Below are 22,540 nucleotides of genomic sequence, written 5' to 3' on the forward strand. Positions count from 1 at the left end.
CTAAATTACACTAAAAGAGACCTTTCCTACCGAGTTAAAGGTAGCTCTGAATACAAAATAGTAGAGCTAATTCCCCTAAATTTGATATCCTTTACAGAGGGCTTCTCTAATTCATCTCTTAACTTCCTTGCGACTTAATCCAAAATGGTTGAGATAATGTGTGTGTCTGTCTGTCTGTCTGTGTCACTTTTCCTGGATATTCCACTGATAGGGAAGCCATTGCACCCCTGAAACAATCGGTGAGACTATCAATCTAACTGAATGTGTCCAGAAGTTGGAATATATCTTTTAGGGGAGAGCAGTGTCTATATTAAGTATTTGCTCTCTCTTCAGGTTTGTCCTAAAGGCAATTTTATCTGTTTCCTCTGTCTTATGCACCTGTCCCCCCCCCAAAGAAAAGATATACATTGAATTGCATACACACACGGGGTCTTTCATTCATCCAACTTCATCCATTCGTCTGTTGGAGTGTTATTCACAGTTTGTTATATTTCCACCCTTTATTTTGCCTTCTTGTTTTGCATATGTTTGCCCAAAAAGGTCAAGGCTGCTAAAGCCAGACCTACTGGCTTTGTCTTTAGATCTACTTCTCCCCTGGTTAGTCTTGCGTTACCCATGCAGACATTTCCTTTTATAGCTTCACTTTCTTCAGACCTTTAATATTTTCTTTGACGTGAGTAAAATAGCAAGAATGAGGAAGGCAAGCTTCTTGTGGATAATGTAGTTTGTTGACAAAACAAAAACATGTTCATGATGTAATTGTTGCTTAATATTTAAATATTAACATTGTGATTTTGATCTATAGTTGATGTAATGTTTTTAACTCTATGTTTAGTTCCAATTAAATCAAGCTTTGCAGGGACTTAAGCAGTAATCAAATTAGTGGGCCAAAGGGCAAGATGGTGTGGATAAAGAAGTGGGACAAGTTACAGGACTGGGGAGAGATAGTCTTTGGCACACTGTGTGTGTGGAAATGGGAGCCAGATACATTCTGGATAAGTGAAGCTACCACAGCACAGAGGATGTGAGGCTGGAAAAGAAATTGGTTTGCTAGAGTGAAACATGACCTGAATGCTGAAAAGAGGGAGCGAGGCTGCAGCTGGATGATTGAAGGAAACAAACTGCAAGACAGATACCACTGGATGAGAGAGTGAAACCAGGGTTACAATGAGTCTGAGGAAGAGAGGCACATGAAGGATGAGACTGTAGGTCTAAGGAATCAAATGAATTAAAGTTGGGACAGTGGCACAATACAAATGAGAAGTCTTTGAGGCAAAATACTTATCGGGGAGGTTCAAGGCGTGCAATGAATGAGAGAGAGAGCGAGCATTTGGTGCACTTCTCTGATTGTTCTTCGAGATAGAGAGGACTGTGGCTTGCGTAGTATCCAAAGAAAGATTATGATAATGCTTGTGCAGGTCTGGTATTCACACCCATGAAGCCAGAATAATCAATATCCATGCCCATCTAATATTTTCCTGTAGGACAGGGGCCTAACCAAAATGTCAGCTCTGTGAACGTTTCAGCTTGAAAATACAGGAACCCCATATATTCAGCAGTCTCCACTCAGCCAGTCGAGAGCAGTAAGGTCTGCCATACACTTGGGAAACCCTTGATGCATGTGGAATAAAAAATGTATAGTATTCTCAGTGTTCTGTAGTAGGGGATCTCTGTGTATAGTCATAATCTAGTGAATAGTCCCGCCCATGTGCGTGGACCCCGGAGCAATAAAAATAATCTCTTAAATTGTCAAGCCATGCAGACCTGCATCTACACTTAAGAGAGTATTCAAAGAAAGATAATGCAGCCTATATCCACAGGCTACACTGTCCAGCACTTCAACTAGAAAACTCCACCAACATCCACCAACAGCACTGCCTGCCCAGCCTTTTCCACAGAGAAAAACCTGCCTCTACCAGCAAAAGCCTCTAAAATGATAGAGAGGGAGGAATGGACAGACAAGCCCCATAGGCTGCCATTATGTGGCTCAGAATAGGATACTGTGCCTTTAAGAAAACTTTCCAGAACTTTTCCAGTATCCCAGAATGCACAGCAGGTCCCTTTTACTTTCAGTTCTTTTTTCCGGCTCCTGCTAGCAGGACCCTGGAGCATTGAGCTCTCCCTTTTCAAGGGTTTATTTGGAATTTGTTCACTTTTCAAGTGCTTATTAAGTACCTTGTTGCCTTCCTTCTTGTGTGTGCTCTGTGTTGTCAACATGCCTGGCTTGTTTGACAAGTGCCCAGAGTGCGAAAGAAAGAAGGCCAAGTCGGACCCACACAGGGTGTGCATAGTCTGCCTTCCCCAGTCCCATGTTCCAGAGGAGTGTGATATTTGCCAATCCTTCTCAGCCAGGACCCTGAGAGAAAGGATGAAGATCAGGCTCCAAAGCCTGGAGGACAGAAGGCTGAGGCACAAGGTGGGTCAGGACGGGCTGATTCTGCCCATGCTGAGGCCCCTGGGGGGCTCCCCAGGGGCAGGAAGCCCAGCAAACGTGCCCATTCGCCGTCAGCGTCGACTACGGCGTCGAGGGGGATGGCTGCAGTCTGCTCACCGTCTCCCCAGGGCTCTGGGGAGAAACGGCGTTGACGCTCGCCGTCGAGGGAGCTGAGCAGTCTGCCGTCGACGACATCAGCATCTTCGTCGACTTCTCCGTCAAGTCATCGGCGTCGAGACCAGTCCCGGCGTAGGCGCTCGCCGTCGAGGCGAGGTCGCCGTTCGCAGTCGGCAAAGAGGAGAAGGTCACCGTCGAGGGGATCCCCAACGTCGAGGACCGGTCGGAGGCGTTCGCCGTCAAAGAGGCGTTCGCCGTCGAGGAGGCGTTCGCCGTCGAGGAGGCGTTCGCCGTCGGAGTCCCTCGGGGTCACGAGGGAAGAGAACGGAGTCACCGGGCTCGGTGTACTCAGTGGTGTATACTCCTCCTCCTCCTCCTCCTCCCATTCCGCCGCACACACCGTCGGGCCCACCTGTGGCCCCGCCACGGTCTGTGTCGTTGCCGAGGTATCCGCCGCCGCCGAGGAGGACTCGGAGGCGGCGGCGCCAAGGTACGCCACCGTCACCTGCGCCTGCGAGGCCGGCTGAGCGGCCGAAGTCAAACAGATCGCACTCCCGCTCCAGACAGAGAGGAAGTTCACGGAGCCATGGACGGTCGTCGTCGACATCTGGGTGCCGCCGCAGGAGGCGCAGAGCCAGATCCCACACCCAATCGTCGGCCAGGGACTACTCGCCGACGCTGTCGGACTCGCCAGGGACGGGAGTATCGCCTGTCGACTATGTAGTCTCCTTCCAGGAGGTGCTTCTGAGGGGTGCGGCCAAGCTAGGGATCACGGTGACGGTGCCAACACCTACGACGTCCGTGATCTTCGAGACGCTGCACAAGAAGCACCTGCCTCGCCCCCTGCTGCCACTAGTACCGGGATTGGTGGAGCCCACTACGGAGTTGTTCCTCACTCCGGCGGTGACGAAACCAGCCCCCTCAAGGCTCCTGAAGAAGTATCGGGCGCCGGAATCGGACCAGACCTTTCTGAGGATGGACCCGAAACCGGACTCGGTCATTGTGACGGCGGCAAGGAAGCAGCATGCTACCACTCCTTCCTCGACAGTGCCGCCGGATGAGGATAGCCGTTGGCTAGACTTGGTGGGCAGAAAGGTCTGTGGGACGGCTTCTACCACCATGAAGGCGGCAAGTGCCGGGGCCCTGTTGGGGCGCTACGACCGTGCCCTATGGGAGTCTCTCCAGCAGTACGCGGAGCTGCTGCCTCGCGACAAGAAGGAGGGCTTTCTAGAAACTTTGCGTGAGGGGATGCTGGTGTCAAATCAGATTATCAGCGCGGCGGCGGATGTGTCTCTGTTGGCGGCACATTGATATTGTCATGGCATCAACCAACGGCGTCACGCCTGGCTTCGCCTTACCTCACTCAAACCGGAGGCACAACAAAGAGTGGCCAACCTGCCTTTCTCGGGGGAAACCCTGTTCGGCCAGCATGCGGACGACGAAATGGCCCGCATGAAGACGGAGGCAGAGACCCTGACAGCTGTCGGGTTAGAGAAGCCTGAGAAGAAAAAGCGCCCGTTCCAGAGACGGTTCGGGGCTGCAGGCAGAGGGCGTGGGCAGGCCTCGGGACAGCAGCAACAACAGCAGCAGCAGTTACGGAAACCCTTCCAGAAGCGCCAGAAGGGTAGAGGAGGCCAGCAGTCCGCTACAGCGACCAAGGGCCCGGCTGGGTCTAGGCCCTGAGCGGTTACTTCCCCTGCAACCGTTACCCACTCCAGTGGGGGGGGAAGTGTTCAATCTTTTCTGGCAGAGTGGAGAAAAATTACTCAGGACAAGTGGGTGCTGAATATTGTTTGCAATGGATACAGTCTTCGGTTCATCAGCCCGCCTCCAGCGATTCCGCCGGTAAGCTCACAGTATCAACTGCGAGAGCTCCAGGCGGAGGCAGACATCCTGTTGAGGAAAAAGGCGGTGGAAGACGTACCTCTGTCTCAAAGGGGAAGAGGTCTGTACTCTCGGTTCTTCCTGGTTCGCAAGAAGGACAAGAACGAGCTCAGGCCCATTCTGGATTTGCGGCAAGCAAACAAATGGATTCGCAGAGAGAAATTCCGCATGCTATCGTTGCACCAGATTTACCCTCAGCTGCAACGAGGAGACTGGCTTTGTGCCATAGACCTACAAGATGCGTACTTCCATGTGCCCATTGCACAGAAGCACAGGAAGTTCCTGCGATTCCAAGTCGGTGCCAATCATTATCAATACACAGTACTCCCATTTGGGCTAAAGTCTGCGCCCAGGACCTTCTCGAAGTGCATGGCAGTGGTAGCTGCACACCTGCGGAGGAACAAGGTGTTTGTCTACCCGTACCTGGACGATTGGTTGATCAAGGCCTTCTCCTTCTCGGAAGCACAAGCGCACTTCCAGAAGACGTGCGTTCTCTTGAACAAGCTGGGGTTGCACGTCAACATGTCCAAGTCTGTCCCGACTCCGGTCCAGTGCATACATTACTTGGGGGGCCTCCATCAATACGCTGTCAGCAAGCGTGTCTCCTTCGGAGGAGAGACGGTTATCACTCCTTCGGAAGGCTCAGGCTCTTATGACCGCTCCATCGACAACAGTGAGGAAGGTGTCTTCGCTGCTGGGATCGATGGACTCATGTATCTTCCTCACGCCTCACGCACGGCTGCACATGAGACCACTGCAGGAGTGCTTGGAGGATCAGTGGGATCAGAGGACAGGTTCTTGGGATGACAAGATACGGCTGTCTCTGCATGCTCTTCAGTCGCTGAGGTGGTGGTGTTCGGCGGAGAATCTCCTCAGGGGGGTTCCCTTCCACAAGGACATTCCCACGCAGAGTATCGTGACGGATGCGTCTCTCCACAGCTGGGGAGCGCATTCCGGAGACTTACAGATACAAGGAAAGTGGTCCCCGTTGGAGTCGACGTACCACATCAATTTCCTGGAACTCAGAGCCATTTACTTGGCATTGAAGGCCTTCCATCCGTCCTTCCAGACCAACTCGCTGCTTGTACAGACGGACAATACAACCACGATGTATTACCTCATCAAGCAGGGGGGGTCGAGATCACGCACTCTGTCGCAGGAGGCGCAGTCGATCTGGCACTGGCTTCTGGCCTGAGGACTGACTATTACGGGCACGCATCTGCCAGGTGTGCAGAATGTTCAGGCGGACGCACTGAGCAGACTGATTCAGGAAAACCACGAATGGGTCATAAACGACGAAGTACTAGGACGTCTTCGCAAGGTGGGGAACTCCAGACGTAGATCTGTTCGCCACCGCCAAAAACAGCAAATGCCGAGACTTCGCATCCAGGTACTACCAGCGGGGGACGCTGGGGAATGCGCTATGGATCGACTGGTCTAACAGCTTTCTGTACGCTTTTCCACCCATTCCCCTGATTCCGGCGGTGCTCATCAAGCTGTCCCAGTCGGGGGCACCGATGATCCTGATTGCCCCGTAATGGCCCAGACAGTGGTGGTTCACGGACCTGCTTCACCGGTCTCTCCTTCCTCACATACGGCTGCCGTGCAGGCCGGACCTTCTCACGAGGTTCGGGGGACAGTTGGTGCACCCCAACTTCTCGTCTTTGAGTTTGGCGGCATGGCTCCTGAGATAGTGCAATATGGCCATTTGAATCTACCAGCAGATTGTATGGACATACTGAAGGAGGCTAAGCGACCTTCCACTAGAACGTCCTATGCTTACAAGTGGAAGAGGTTCTGCATCTGGTGCAAGTCCAAGCACTTTGACCCGACGACATGTAAGGAAGATGTCATCCTTCCGTACCTTTTGCATTTGGCGCAGTCTGGCCTTAATTTCCATTCCATTAAGGTCCATCTCGCTGCTTTGATTGCTTACAGGAAATGCCCTTCACAGACTTCCTTCTTTCAGATCCCTGTGATCAAGGATTTTTTGGAAGGCTTGAAGAAAGTGTTCCCTCCTGTCAGACTTCCCTCGCCTTCATGGGAATTGAATGTGGTGCTGTCCAGATTGATGAAGGAGCCTTTTGAACCTATTCACAAGGCTTAGTTGCAGCACCTGTCTTGGAAGGTGGCGTTCCTAGTGGCCATTACATCGGCCCGCAGGGTGAGTGAACTTCAGGCGTTGTGTTGCCTAGAACCTTATACGGTATTTCATGCTGCTAAGGTTATGCGTACTCACCCTAAATTTCTTCCTAAGGTTATATCTGATTTTCATGTCAACCAGACCAGAACTTTACCTATGTTTTTTCAGAATCCTTCTTCTCCAGCGGAAAGGTCTCTACATTCCCTGGAGGTTAGGAGGGTGTTGAAGTTTTATCTTGATAAGACCAAAGATATTCGTAGGTCAGACCAATTGTTTATCAATTATGGATCAGTCGGGACCGGTCTTGCTACCTCCAAACAGTCCATCTCTCGGTGGATTGTGTCCTGTATACAATTGTGTTACCAAAAGGCTAATAAGACCTTAGGGGGTAAACCTAAGGCTCATTCCACCAGGGGCAAAGCTGCCACGACTGCTTTGCTGCGTAATGTTCCGATTGCAGAAATCTGCTAGGCGGCCACTTGGAGGTCCGTCCATACCTTTGCTGCGCATTACTGTCTGGACACGGATGCCAGGGCAGATGCTCAGGTTGGGCAGGCTTCGCTGCGAAATTTGTTCTCACAGTAGTGGTATTATTTTGTAGTCTTCTCCACCGCCGTTTTGGTGTGGGGATTGGCTTGCCATTCTATTCACTAGATTATGACTATACACAGAGATCCCCTACTACAGAAGGAGTAGTTTCTTTTCTGTAACTCCAGTTCTGTAGTAGGGGTATCTCTGTTATAGTCATAAGCGCCCGCCCTCCTCCCCGGTGGAGAGATGAATGTTAATGTAAGGAATGCTACAGGTGTGGCGTGTTACACCTTCAAAAAGAACTGAAAGTAAAAGGGACCTGCTGTGCATTCTGGGATACTGGAAAAGTTCTGAAAAGTTTTCTTAAAGGCACAGTATCCTATTCTGAGCCACATAATGGCAGCCTATGGGGCTTGTCTGTCCATTCCTCCCTCTTTATCATTTCAGAGGCTTTTGCTGGTAGAGGCAGGTTTTTCTCTGTGGGAAAGGCTGGGCAGGCAGTGCTGTTGGTGGATGTTGGTGGAGTTTTCTAGTTGAAGTGCTGGACAGTGTAGCCTGTGGATATGGGTTGCATTATCTGTCTTTGAATACTCTCTTAAGTGTAGATGCAGGTCTGCATGGCTTGACAACTTAAGAGATTATTTTTATTGCTCCGGGGTCCACACACATGGGCGGGACTATTCACTAGATTATGACTATAACAGAGATACCCCTACTACAGAACTGGAGTTACAGAAAAGAAACTACTCCTTCCTGGTAAATCTGTTGTACCCAGAGCAGTTTGTTTTGAAACCTCTTGTTGCACTTTGGTGGTACAAAGAGCCCAAAAGCATAGAAAACTTAAATGTCCTGCATCTGTTGGTGCAGGAGACCCAGGAATAGGTATCTCGGTACCTTTTCCCCACCTTTTTGTGGGCTTTATATGTCCCCACTTTTAAGGAGCAATGGCTGTGAAACCCAACTCTTACCAATACTGTCTGTTAATCTGGTCTAGCTAGCTAGTTTTCAGAGCTTTGCACATCTTTCTTACGGTTCTAAAATTTGGGAGTTTTTTTTTCTTGGCTAAGGCTTACACGCTTGTGCATTCTTTTCTCTGCTGTCTGTCTGATTGGTTTCAAGTATCAGAACCTTTAGTGCCTGCAGTAGACAACTGTTTGACAGTACTTCTTATAGACTTGAGTGATCTTAAGGCATAAATTGCCTTTTGTTAAAGAAGCCCCATAACAGCGACTCATGCAAAGCATTACTAAAAGTACTGTTTGTTTTTCCTCATCCTAATCGGTAACAGATTAGATATGTCTACAGAGACCTCACAAGAAGTACCTTTTGTTTGCTTATGAACTGCAGTTATCCTTTTATGGTGAGCGCGTATGGCCTCTGCACAGCTCCCCGAATGTTGCCAATTTTTCAGATAATCTGTGGAGGATAGTTAATCTTTCAAAAGATCACTTTACCCATGATAAATATTGTGACCAGCGATACGTCAGATCTTATCTACAGATGTTACTTTATCACATCACAGTATGAAGTCATGTAGGCTTCTTAATAATAATCTTTGCTGCTTGGATACTAGTTTTGATATGTGCATTCAGATTACCCACGTTTTTCCTTGCAGCACATTTCCTGAATACCGGATAATGATTTGAACTGTCACCCTCTAAGATCCAGTGCTTGTTAATATGTTTATGTAAGTTTGAAATCTGATGAAAAAAGTTTCAGTAGTAAGGTGAAGTTAAATAGTTTTGGAAACTTTCTTCCCTCTCTCCTTTAAAAATAAGGTTGTCTGTTTTTCTACAGTTACTTCTGATTTGTTGCAGTTGGTGAGCAAAAGAATGATGGATTTAACCCAGATCTCTTGACTGGGGGTGAATGTTTTGATTTGTTCTGCATTCCGTCCATCAATTGTGTGTCTTTTGCAGTTGAATTAAAGGTATGTAGTGGGAGTATTGATAAGGATTGGGAAAAATTATATATGAATCTGGGCCATTAGTGCGGTCTGCACACATACTGGTCACGTTGATTAGAAGGTGATTCTGATATTGCTTTGAGGTTCCTAAAAGTTGGTTATCTGATGTGTGGAATGAGGGGAACAGAGTTGCTCACAATGTGTGCATGTTCCAAATGAAAAACTGAATTGATCACCTTGTCTTTTACTTTTTTTTAGTGTCCACATCCGGGCCAGCAGTCTACTACAATCAATCACCCGCATACAATTCACAATATCCATTAAGAACTGGAGCTGCTGTTGCTCCAGCAAAGGTACAGTAAATAAAATTTAATTGGCCAGCCATAGTTTTTCTTGAAAAACTGTTAAAGTTACCAAAACAGAAGGATGTTTTTTAACAGGATCTCACTATAAGATAGATATTATACATTTGCATCTTTGTTTCCAAATATTTTATTGTAAGAGAAAGCTGATGAGGTTGTGATTGTGGGAGTGGGAGCACTTGGTGCAGAATCAGGGGTGTGGAAATGAAAATAATCTCTGCTGGACATGGTCTAGATAGTGATACTTTGTATTTGCTTATTTAAATTGGAGGATTCTTAGTTTGATGTGTGCGAATTTCCAAATAACGTGATTTGTATAAAAGTACTAATGCTACAGAACTACATTCAGAGATGGGTCTCTTTTTTATTGCAATAAATAAGTTTACATACCAGTAATATTACATAATGCCTCCCCTTAAATGTAATAAAACGGTAAGTTGTGGAATTCCCCTGTTCTAGCTTGTACTCCTTCAATGGCCTATACACCCCAGAAAATAATGTGATCTGAAACATGGGATTTGCACCCAGGTGGTTGCATTACAGACTACTTTTTGTCAGGAACACAACACAGACACAACTCCTTAATAAAGCTGATAAAGAAAGCTTACAGATAATTAACACTGGAGTGTGTGGCAAAACCATGTTAGCCAAGGTATCAACAAAGGAGAAATTAAAGTCTCCATTTCCTAATTCTCTTTTTTCACATCTGTTGTACTCCCTCTTCACATCCTTCCTGACTAACTACTTACCATTAAATTGGCACACCTTTCTGCAGTAGGCGGAACAACACCGGTTCATGATTGTCTCTGTTATGTAGGTTTTTTTGAATTACCACACCCGTCCCTCACTTCATGAGTGGGTGGCTTTGATTTCTTCTGTCTAAATGTTTCACTGATCAGGGCAAAGACTATTTAAGTCAAGCACAGGATAATGCTTGTCTTTGAGAAGATGCACTAACTCTAGAAGAATGTGGTTCGAGGATGGATGCTTACCCATCTATGGATGAGTATGCATATTTTGAGGGGCTGCAAACTCCCTTTGCTTGCTCACAGTTGTCATTTCAACCTTGACTGTCTGGATTTCACTGACTGCAGGCTGTGCCACCTGAGTGTGGACCAGGAGGGGAGACTTCAAGTCACAAGAAAATAAGGCATTTTCATCTTTTTTGTATTTTATCCTTGGGACTGTGGCCCATTCAATGCTAGTCTCAGCTGTGCCTACTGTCTTCAGTGACTAAATGAGCACGGTGTCAAGGTGAGGGTGGAAGCCCTTTATCAGCCTTCCCTAGCAACTTGGTAAAGGTGTGTCCAACCTGAACTTACATTTTTTGCAGAGCTTTTTTTGTTGAAAAAAGTAGAAGCCTGAAAATATGCCAGTAAAAAGGGTTTGATCAGTGTGCAACACGCATTGGTGAACGAGTTGGTATCAAAGCCTAGTATGGCAAGATGTTACTGCATGTGCCCCTACATTGCAAACATTTGTAGAATTGCAGTGTTTTATTGCTGGGTGCACATTTGCTGAGCAGATAGTGGAACATAATTTCTGTGGTGACATGCCCAGTGTTAAGCACAAGCTTAATCCTTAGTGCGGCAGTGTAATGTTAGATGCCCAAGTGTTTGAGGGGAAATTACTTATAAAAGTAGAATGATTAGAATCAATCGCTGTTAGAACCGCAACAAATAAACTTCATCTGGTTCAAAATTGGTTTCTGAATACGAGACTGGTAAGGGTGGTGTGTGTTTCATGCCCTCCTACCTCATTTAATTGAGACTGAGACTGCTGGGCTGCTTCCCTCTGTCTGTTGGTATTTCATAGTTCCATCCTCAAGAGTCGTAAAGTGCACTTTCAGTCCAGATGATCCTGGGTGTAGTTTTCCTGCTGTACCCAATTTGTAATGTAGGTTTTACAGCCATTGTCTTCCTCTGGGCCCCCAGCATTTACTATAAAGGAGCAGGGCAGGTAATGGGGCAAGCATTCTCAGTTACCAAGTTGTGTATGGGTACTCAGATGGTTGCAATGCAGTAAACCACAGTAGACTTCAGATAGGGTAATAAATTAACATTTTAATGTGTAAAGCTCTTAACATAAAGTAATACACAAAACATAACACTCCGTAACTATAAACTTTCAGATTTCAATATGTTTCTAATTGGCACAATATTAAAGTTCCACTCATTGACTTTGTGACTTTGTCACTGCCTTTTTTCTGTGGTTTTAAAAGAAAGAGAAACTGTCTTCTTTGGTTTACTAGAGCAGCCCCAAAAGCATGTGAAGTCCATCACCGTATTGGAACTTCTGTGGGAGAAAGGACAACTGCTTTTGAGAACATAATCTTTATTTTTAATGGTGGTTCTGGGTATGGTTCAGAAATATAAGGCCCCAGGCTTCTTCAGTCTGTCTTACTGGGGACCCAAATAGTTTCTTCATCTGTTGCACAGCGGTGTTGTAACACCCACTCTTCTCATTGAACCTGACTCAATGCTGGAGGCAAGATGGCGACCGCTAGCTTAGCGGTGTGAGTCATCTCCGCTCCCGCAACTCTGCTCCCTGACCCGAAGAGAAACGGCGCCATGGAGGACTGACCGATCAATCTAGACTTCTTCTCGGCTCGCAGTCAGATTAAAAGGCTCAGGGTCGAGATTTATTTGCCTCCCGAGAAGGAATTAAGGGAAAACGCCAAACTTACTCATTGCTGTATCCACGCTGACTCCCACATTGCCGACTGGGCTTCCCTCTCCTCTCTGCTCGCGGCTTGCGGTGCGCGGCCGGCTGGCTGGTCTCGGCTCCTCCTCATTGACGCCGAGCCGGGCTCTCTCCGATTGATACTTTGTTGCTGCATTCTTCCCGGATTGTTACAAGGCTGCCTCCGTCTCATTCTTGTCAAGTTTCATGTGGCTCATCCTTCTCCAGCCCCCCCGGCTCCGCTGTCTCACCCGGTGTTTTCCATTCTTGTTTTGGCGAGTCAGAAATTCGGTGTCCTGCTCTGGTTTGCGGTTCCACATAATGCCGCCAAAAAAACATCAATCAGCTGGCGAAGCCTCCGAATACTCGGAGCGGAAAGAGCAAACATGCTCCAACTAACGATACAGAGGAGTCTGAAACTACTAACCTTACGCGTGGGATCGCCAAAGTTGGTGAGTCTATCTCTACTTTTTCTGCCAAAAAGAAACGGGGAGAGCCTCTCGGCAAGGGGATAACCCAAACTGTGCCTGAACTTTTTGAGAAGCATGCTGTTAAAAACACTATCAAACAGCCCCATCTGGCCTCAACTACTCCCCCTGCACTACTAGAAAAAGGAGATGGCAATACGGTTACACACTCCGTAGTTAATGATATCGTATCAAACCCCGATTCTGAATTAGTTATGATCCAAGCCTCTGATCCTTTAACCATACCTAGAACACTTTCACATAGCATTCTGGGACCTGAAGTTTCCCATACCCCGATCACTCTAGGTGGAACCGAAATTGGCGGGGAGCAATCAAGTGACAACGTATCTCCTCTTACTAGTCCTGCGAAACCTACAGAATCACCTGTCTCAGTTCCCACTGGAACTCTTCTTCAAGATATCATTCTGGACCCCACTGAGAATTTTTTTTCTATGTCCGATTTAACATCTGATGAAAGCTTGGATAAGGATTGGGCTGATTACCCTGAGGACGGCAGTCTGGGTGATGAGACGGGGGCAAGCGAGACTTCTCCAGGCTCTAGCATAACTGTCAAGAAACACAGGGCCAGGCGGTCATATGCGTACAGGAATAGGTCTAACGGTCTTGATGATCCTTTATCTGCACATCCTGATCCTCTAGATGAGCAAGCCATTCCTGAAGAATCTCCCTCCGATCCTTCTGATCCCTCTTCAGTAGTGACTCTTTCCATGATTTACCAAACAATGCTGGCACACAGATCGGACACCAAAATGGAGATTGCCCGTACACAAGGTACCTGTCAAAAAGTAAAAAATGCTGTGCGCCGCTTCACTAAATTCTGTACTGATATAACTGCTAGAGTGTCTGAGGCTGAATCCAGGATCTCTATCTTAGAAGACGAAGTTGCTACACAGAAAAAGGAACTTGCCTTGGTTAAGGCTCAACGGGACGATGTCAGCTTCAAGCTTTCGGAGTTGGAAAACCACTCGAGGAGGAACAATCTGCGCATTTTAGGCGTCCCTGAGAATCTCGGGGGTACAGATATCCGGAAATTTATTTGTGATCTTTTTTCTGCTGCATTTCCGGAACTCACCTCCTGGGACTGGCCGCTAGTTATTGAACGTGCCCACCGGTTTCCCTTTCAAAGTAAATTCAAGCCCAAGGATGGAGAGTACCCGAGAGCCATTTTGGTCAGATTTAATAACTTTTTAGCCCGAGAAGCTATTTTTGATTTGGCCAGACCCAACAAAAAACGTTTTGCTAATGGTTGTAGTTTTTTTGTCAGGCCGGATTTCTGCCAATCAACTGTCACCAAGCGATGGCAGCTACGACAATTAATCGCCGGCTTCCAAGAAAAAGGCGCTACTGTTTATTTACAAAATCCAGCCAAACTCAGTTATTTTTAGGAATCAAACAAGATTTTTTTGTTTCTGAAATTTTGGCCAAAGAATATTTAGATTCTTTATAACTGAAGGCTAACGTCATTACAGCACTGTTCTTATCATCTTCTTTTGCCACTTTTTACATGTGTATTAGGTGATTTATGTGTATTAGGTGTTAGCCTTTTTTTTCTTGGCCAAAACTGCCAATTTGTTACTGTTTGTCGGCTGGATTAGGCTGATTTTTGGATTTATTTTCTCTTCGGGTCATTCGGGAGGGGGGCGGGGTGGTACTCGCTGATCCCAGGGACTGGCTGTCCCTGTGCCTCATAAGGTGGGTAGGAGTAGGGGTGGGGGGACACTGTTAAGGGAGGGTTTGTTGGGGTGGAGGGGGTGGTGGGGGTGTAATTCAACTTCAGTCAGTGTTGAGCAAGATTGTTCGATTGGTTATTCTTCGGTTACGGAGTCTAATTCAGATTTGTGTTCTATTAATGTATTTTCTGATAAAGCATTGGAATTCTTCTGTATTTTTAGTGGTCTCCTAGTCTATAGGAAGTTATGTGTGATAGACCATAATTTCTGCAATTCCTCTTTTGTTTTTTTTCTTTTTATTCAATGCATAAGATAATCTAAATATGTTCTCTTAATGTTAATGGTCTTAATGATCCCAAAAAGAGAGCTATGCTGATTAGAATGATTCATCTGTTACAGACTGATATACTCTGTCTCCAGGAGACACATTTATCCTGGGAAAGAAAAGATTTGCTTAAGTTTCCTGGATTTGACTTGTTAACCGCCTCCAGGCAGACTGGCATTAAACGAGGCGTAGCCATACTTATGCGTCAGAATCTGGGGACAGTTATCAAGATTTCTGCTGATAATTGGGGCCGTTGGGCAATGGCAGAACTGCTTGTTTTTCAGTGTAGGTTTTTACTTTATTCGGTTTATGGTCCTAACCTTGATGATTCCGAATTATTTAATTATTTAAATCAGGAGCTAGCTCTTAGCAATATCTCCATTATTTTTTGTGGGGATCTTAATATCCACTCTGATGCTGATTCTGATATCAGACAAAACTCAAGATATAGTGGCCTGAAACCACGGTCTTTTAGGGCGTTAAGGTCTCTGTTGTTAGATAATGCTCTATTCGATGCTTGGCATATGACCCACCCAGACGACCCTGGTTTTACATTTTTTTCCGCCCCACATAATAAGTTTGTTCGTATCGATTATATTCTTTTATCCCAGTTTTTTTTGGATAAAATCGAGGTCGAAGTTCTGCCTAGATTGTTATCCGATCATAATCCTCTCTGTTTAAAGCTTAGTTTGCCTCCAGCTGGACAGACATATAAATCAACCTGGACATTTCAACGGAATTTACTTTTACAACCTGACTATGTCCGATTCATGTCTAATGTTATTCAGGAGTTTTTTTATTTAAATAATGACACAGCTTCAATCCCAGTAGTTTGGGATACATTTAAATCCGTTGTACGGGGAGAGACTTTAAAATATGCCAACTTTCAATTAAAGAATAAGCGCAACAAATTCAAAAATGACTGCGATATGGTTCTGAATGCAGAGAAACGGCTTGCGGAGAGTATCAAATTAAATAAAGATATAGAGGAATCCCAACAAAATCTCTCGATTAAACGTAGCTCCGTTTATGCTCATATAGCCGACCAGGTTGTTGCACATCACAATCAACATCGGACAGAAAGTTATGAACTTAGTGAACAAACTGGGAAGGTTTTGGCACAAAGGCTACGTCAAAAATCCACGGCTAACGAGATTTTTCGAATTCAAGATCTTAATGGCGAGCTCAAAACCTCGAAAACTGACATATTAGCAGCATTCAATGAATTTTATCAACTGCTATATCATCAAGCTGATATAGTATCCGGCCCCGAGATTAAACATTTTCTCGACCAGATCAATATAACTGGAATATCGTCTGATTTCTTTGAATGCCTTAGCACCCCAATCACCTGGGAAGAGATTGAATTAGCTATTACTGACCTCCCGGCTGGAAAAGCTATGGGCCCTGATTCCATTCCTCTAGAATTTTATCAGAAATTTAAAGGAATTTTAAAGCGGGAGCTGATTAAGATTTTCTGCTCTGCTTTCACAGGTAACTCACCGGAATCATGGTCCCATGCTATCATCGTAATCTTTAAAAAGAAAGGTAAAAATTCTGAAGAATTAGGCTCATATCGACCTATTTCCCTTATCTCTACCGATAGTAAGATCTATTCTAAAATTCTTGCCAATAGACTTAATCCCTTAATGCCTACCCTTGTATCTCCTAGACAACATGGCTTTATATCGAAAAGAGATACTACAGACCATGTCAAAAAGATAATAGCATTATTAGATTGGGCTCAGATCTCCGAATCTCCAGTTGCGGTGGCCCTGTTGGACGCTGAAAAAGCGTTCGACAGGGTCTCTTGGGAGTTTTTATGGTCTGTTATGTTCTGGATGGGCTTCCCCATCGCATTTATCAATGCAATTAAAACTTTATATACTCACCCCAAAGCGGTTATCAGAATCACTAACTCTCTCTCTAGGGGTTTTGTAATAACTAGGGGGACTAGGCAAGGCTGTCCTTGTTCGCCCCTCCTGTTCGGATTATACCTAGAACCATACCTCCGCAATTTATCTTCCGCTTCAGATATTATCCCAGTACAAATTAACACCAATCTATTCAAAATTTTTGCATATGCAGATGACGTAGCTGTTACCACCATAGATATTCGACTTGCATTACCTAAAATTATTTCTCTTGCGGAAGAATTTGGTCTCTTATCCGGCTATAAATTAAATGTGGCCAAAACCCAATTAATTCATTCTGATTTTGGTCGACCTAACGAAATAGTTTTTGATGCTCAGGTTCAATATTTAGGGATTACGATTTCTCCCAGGGTTGATGAGATAGTACGTTTGAATATTGAACCTATCTTGAATTCCTCTAATAAAACTTTGGAGAGATTAAATAATTTACATTTCTCTCTCTATGGTCGTGTCAACATAATTAAAATGTTAATTTTTCCCAAGTTTTTATATTTATTTCGAACAATACCTCTCTTGTTCCCTGCACTTTATTTTTCAAAAATTGATAGGATGATTTCTAGATTCCTGTGGGGGTACCGTCGCTCTCGTCGAGCGCTTAAATGGTGTTTTCTACCCAGATTGAAAGGGGGCTGGGGAGTCCCCAACCTCCGGCTGTATTATTGGCTTATCTCAATAAGATCTTTCAGCATACTTATTTTCTCTGATACTTTCACTGAAAATTCTCTTTACCCATCGGTCTATGAACTCTTATTGGGCCAGATGGCCCCCCAATGTTTAGTGAAAATTATTGAACCCAGCTATTCTAAAAAAACTAAATTTAAAATTATTTTAGCCTGTGCTGCAATCTGGTGACAATTCAAGAAAAAAATTCTTGGTCTGGGTTCAATTAGCTATTACTCTCCCCTGCTCAATAATTCTGCTTTCACCTGTTTTCCACGATCAGATTATAACAGTATGGTTTCTCTCAGGTATACAGACTCTTGGTGATTTATATCAAGATACCCAATTTTCCTCTTTTTCCGCCCTTCAGAATAAATTTGGCCTCCACAACATCACTTTTTAAAGTATTTTCAGATTCGGAGTTTCCTAGATTCAAAAGGCCTTCTTGCTCATTCCTGTATGAATGCTAACAAGATATTGGAGATCATTAGGAAAACAAGGAAAATCGGCCCAGTCTATCAAATGACAATTAATTTAATTGAAGATGATCTATTTTTGGTTGAGAATAGATGGCAAAGGAAGCTAGATGTACCAAATATCGACATGGAAAGATCAATTGAAATATCTAAGAAAGTACTTTTTAATGGATCCCTTCAAAGCCAACATTATATGTCTATTTTTAATCTCTATTATTCTCCTGTTAAGATAGCAAAATGGAAGGCTGGGGGAGACTCTAGATGTAATCGCTGTGCGGAGGAGGATGCGGACTCTATCCATATGTTTTTTAGATGTGAGAAACTTTCCCGCTTTATTATCGATATTGAATCTTTTATTAACAATACTTTAGGTATTGTTGTGAAAATATCTCCCGAATTGGTAATTTTTGGTTTTCAAACAGATCAGTCCGGGATAAGATCTAGGGCCGAAGAAGCATTCTTATTTATTTGTATGTCTGTTTTTCGGTTTTGCATCACCTCCCGCTGGATCGATAATGAACCCCCAACCTTCCATCAATGGCAATGTAAACTACTTCATATTTATCACATTGAAATAGCTATGTATAGGCTTAAGGGGATAAAGAAAAAAATGCAAGGCATACAAATTTGGGATCCAATTCTTAATTGGATTTAAAGTATCTTCTTTCCTTATTTCTGTATTATTGCCGTTTGTTTATCCTTTGCTTTAATTTGTCTTGAACTAATTTATCTTTTTTAGCTCTCTCATATTGCTCAATGTTTGACTGATTGTTGATATAAAAATTAAAGAAATTAAAAACAATAAAAGAACCTGACTCAATGCACAGGTGTTTTGATGCCTTTAAAAAATAGCCATATTCTGTTTTCAGGCATGGCAGCAAAAGTCTGAAATGCCTTGGCTTTCTTGTTTAGATAACTGTTAACTGTGGCATCATAATTCTCCCCATCCCCTTTTTTTTAATGATAATCGAGCATATGAGGAAGGCAAAAGGTCCTCTGAGGAGAAGCAGAGATGATTTCAGCAATGATCATCTTTTAAAGCCACCTGTGGAAGATTGATAAAGGTGTATAGAGGCAGAACAGTGTTGGGAAGCTCCTCATCCTCTGTACCAGCTTGGATCTGGCTACCAGCATTAGTAGCAAAAAGCCTATACACCAGCTGGTAAGGGTGAGTAGTCCTCTCAATCAAGGCCTTAGGATGCTACTTAGTGAAGAAAATACCCTTGTTGCACTCCTTTTTTCTAAACCTTTCGAAGGCAGGGCATCCTAACATTCACAGGCATTCGGGAAACTAACATTTCTCCAGCATTGACTCTTTCATGAATTCTCATGCTTAAATCAACTCTCTTCTCCACCCTATGGACCACCATAGATCAGATTTCTACCACATGCCATCTGTGGGGAAATTCCTGGCAAGAGCTTTGCTCAATCTTGCTGACTGGCAACATTTGTCAGAACTTTGACCTTTTCTTCAATGTCACTCTGGAACTCCACCACTTTAAGCTTCATCTATGCTATACAGTGAGTTATTTCTTTGGCTATTTTACTTTTTTTCTGGCCCGAGAAGGAAGTTCAAACTCTCATTGTGAGAGATAACTAGAAGAGATCCCTCTTCAAGCCCTGTCCCTATTCTAGGAAACATATTAGCTACGCTGGTTACCCTCATGCCAATTGCTGGATTGTCTGCACACCAAGCTTAAAGCCTCTTGCTGTGACCTTCGTCATACCTTGTCTACAAAGACCATCAAAGTCTGTGAAAAGAGTCTGGCTTTGGATCTCTTAAAGTGGAAAAGTCAACCCCCTGTCAGGATATGTTTCCATGTACAGTGTCCTACAAGCATTTCCACAAGGCCGTGCAAAAAATAAACATTAGAAATTGAGCTGGAATTCTTAAAGGCAATATTATTTAACTCTACAAGGGAAAAGATGAGAAGTTCTTCTGACAAGGCATCAAACCGGCCCCAGAGCACTATTGGGCATATGTATCAAAATCTCCATTTGCGATTCTCAAATAGCGATTTTTTGAGAATCGCTATTTGAGAATTGCAAAACGGGATGTATCTAAAAATTTGCACAAATTTTGCGAATTCTTAAAATTCCTTAATTGCGATTAGCAAATTGCGAAATCGCAATTAAGGAATACCTTCCCATTCCTTCCTATGGGCCAGGAGGCCCATAGCAATGAATGGGAAGTCTTTCTCAATTTGCGAATCGCAATTTGCTAATCGCAAATTGAGAATATTTTCAAAGGTGCAAGGGTGTCATGATGACACCCTGATGCACCCCTGAAATCAGCATGTGTGCGCATATGGCGCACATACATGCCCTAAGGGCATGTATGTGCGCCACATGGCACTTTGAAAAATGCCAAAAAGTGCATTTTTCAAAGAAATCACAAATTACCACCAACTTGAAGTTGGTGGTAATTTGCGATTTCTTAAGGAGAAATCGCACAACTTGGGTGCGTGTTACATAGCATTTAAGGAATCGCAATTTGCGATTTCTTAAATGCTTAAGCATACTTAAGAAATTTAGCGATTCCTCAAGAATGCGATGCTGAAATGCCTCATACATCTCATTTTGCAATTTTGTATTCGCAAACGCTGTTTTTTTGGGATTTGCAGCGTTTGCGAATACAAAATCGTTTTCTACATATGCCCCCTAGTGGCTAAGATGGTGCAAAAATTCAGCTTCTCAGGGGTTCTGTCAGTGTTCCTATTTGAACAGTAGGTGACGGAAATCCTCTTATTGGCGAAGACGGGCACGCAACTGATGAGCCTTAAACTGTCAGTGAAATCCTTGTTGAAAACCACCTTATTGGCAAAGACTCCGGCATCACCATCGATGACCAGACCATTGACTAAGTCAACCCTGCTGTTGGCGATAAACTCCATTGATGACTGGTTCCCCATCGATGGTGACCTAAGTGATACCATCCAAGACTACAAACAACATTTTCAGTGACAGTTCTGTTAATGACAGACGATGACCTCATCGACGATAGCCCCATTGGTAACACTGTTGAAGACCAGGCTTAGGACATTGGTGTTCAACCTTCTATACTGGTTCCATTATCTTTTTTCTCAGATTCATGCTTTGCCCTTTAAAGGTGTCCACCCAAATACCAGTTTATATTTTAGATTCTGAACTGGAAGCGGACATAAATGGCCAGGAGAAGTACGATACAGCATATAGAACAGCTCAGCTGGATGTGCTGTATAGTCTGAACTATTACCTAACTGAAGAGGAAGATGGTGAACCACCTAGCAATGAAGACTCCAGAGAAGCTTTCTAAGAACAACCGAATTATGACAACTCTCTTAGTGACTGAGACACCTTGTGAGGTCAAACAGCATCGGAACAACCCTGCTGTGAGCAGGTGTTTTAAACATTCCAAGTACCCTGCAACACATGATGGAAACCTTCCAGTAGTGGGTTCCAAAGTTGAAACCTTATTCAAATGTTCCCCAACTGGTGCCTATGCCTGCTATACCTCAGCAACATCCTCATCCACCACCAGCCCAGCCACCAGTTGAAGTGCCTCCTCAGCCCCCTTTTTTGACAGAACAGCCTCAACTATTTTCTGGACAACTGCCACTGTGCCCAGTTTTGGGATATAATTAAGATGCAGGACAACGATCTGGGGGATGAACCAGAAAGAGGCGACGTGCCAGAGGTTGAATCTGGTTGACAAAGATGACCATCATGGTGTCTACTGGGGAAAATAGATTATCTGAGAGAGGTTTAGATACTCCCTCCTTCTGAGTCTCCGCCCGATGGTATTACTTACTTCCATGCTTTGCTTGAGAGCAAAGCCTGACGATTTGGTCAGTGTGGTGAGAGTGGAGTAATAATGCTTCCTCCGACTTCAAAGAACAACTTAGGTAGCCAAGGAAGTAGGCTTCTACAATTCAGACGGCTTATCCACATGTGGAAGAAATATGTAGCACTAGAGTCTGCACCCTTTCATATCTCATTGGCCCTCCTAGGTCTAATTCCACCACCGCAGCGATAGTTCAAAGTTGATCCGAACACTCATTCACACGCACGCCCAGCAGGGATAGAAGTATATCTATATAACCTGGGACGCAGGCTTAGCATCATGGTTACAACTTCTGTAAGAGCAACCAACGCTCTTCTCATTCTAGTAGCCCAGTTGGCAAGTACAGAGTTACCGGCTGACACCTCATTCCTGCTAACTTCTGAATGGGACTACTAAAGTTAGTATTGTAAGGTATCTAAAGAACCAGTTCATTAAATCCGAATTAATAGTTACATCAAATTTAATGTCACTGCTGGGCAAAGTGCAACTTTAGAAGTTGTCTAAGGTTTCCAGTGCCTGTTTACTGTTGCACTCTGGGTCTGTCCTGCAGACAGCTTTCTGCCTTCCCAGGGAGACATGTAAACGACTCCCAGGAAAGGTAAGAGTAGAGGGACTGCCATTGGAGGAGGTGTTACCTTCCCCAGTCAGGAAACCACACGGGTGTTAGCCTAGCCCAAAAGACGAGCTTCAAAGTCGAAGCTGCCTTTGATCGGCTAATGGGGGACGCTTGCAAAAGGTGCTGCTCCATTGTTAGGTCGACAGGTTGGCTCTAATGACAGGGAAGGGGAAGCCGGAGAACAACCTTCACAACGCAGCCATTAAACCGCTGTATGTTTACATCGCGGGCATTACAACGCAAGCTGTTACAACGACATGCGCTGGATGGCGCTCTAAGCTAAGGAATAGTATGATTTACTATTCCAACACCTTCCCTACTGTAACATAGGCTGGAGTTGGAATAGTAAATCATACTATTCCTAAGTCCAGCGCCCTCCAGCGCAAGTCATTGTAACGACTTGCGTTGTAACATACGCAATGTAAAATACCGCGTTGTGAATGTATGCTTTGTAACATCATAGATTCGGGGAAGCCAGTTGTCCTACTA

At 44.6% G+C, this 22,540-nt stretch overlaps 1 protein-coding gene across 1 annotated transcript in view; it reads left to right on the forward strand.

Annotated features, from left to right (window-relative positions):
* Nucleotides 1-22,540, forward strand: part of RGPD4 (RANBP2 like and GRIP domain containing 4) — a 795,990-nt gene that overhangs the window by 418,532 nt on the left and 354,918 nt on the right. Inside the window, exon 19 of the mRNA XM_085622637.1 lies at nt 9,274-9,368. Coding sequence (XP_085478763.1) covers nt 9,274-9,368 — 95 coding nt within the window. The remainder of the gene's footprint in view (nt 1-9,273; nt 9,369-22,540) is intronic.

Source organism: Triturus cristatus, chromosome 8 (assembly GCF_964204655.1).
Source record: "Triturus cristatus chromosome 8, aTriCri1.1, whole genome shotgun sequence".
NCBI lineage: Eukaryota > Metazoa > Chordata > Amphibia > Caudata > Salamandridae > Triturus > Triturus cristatus.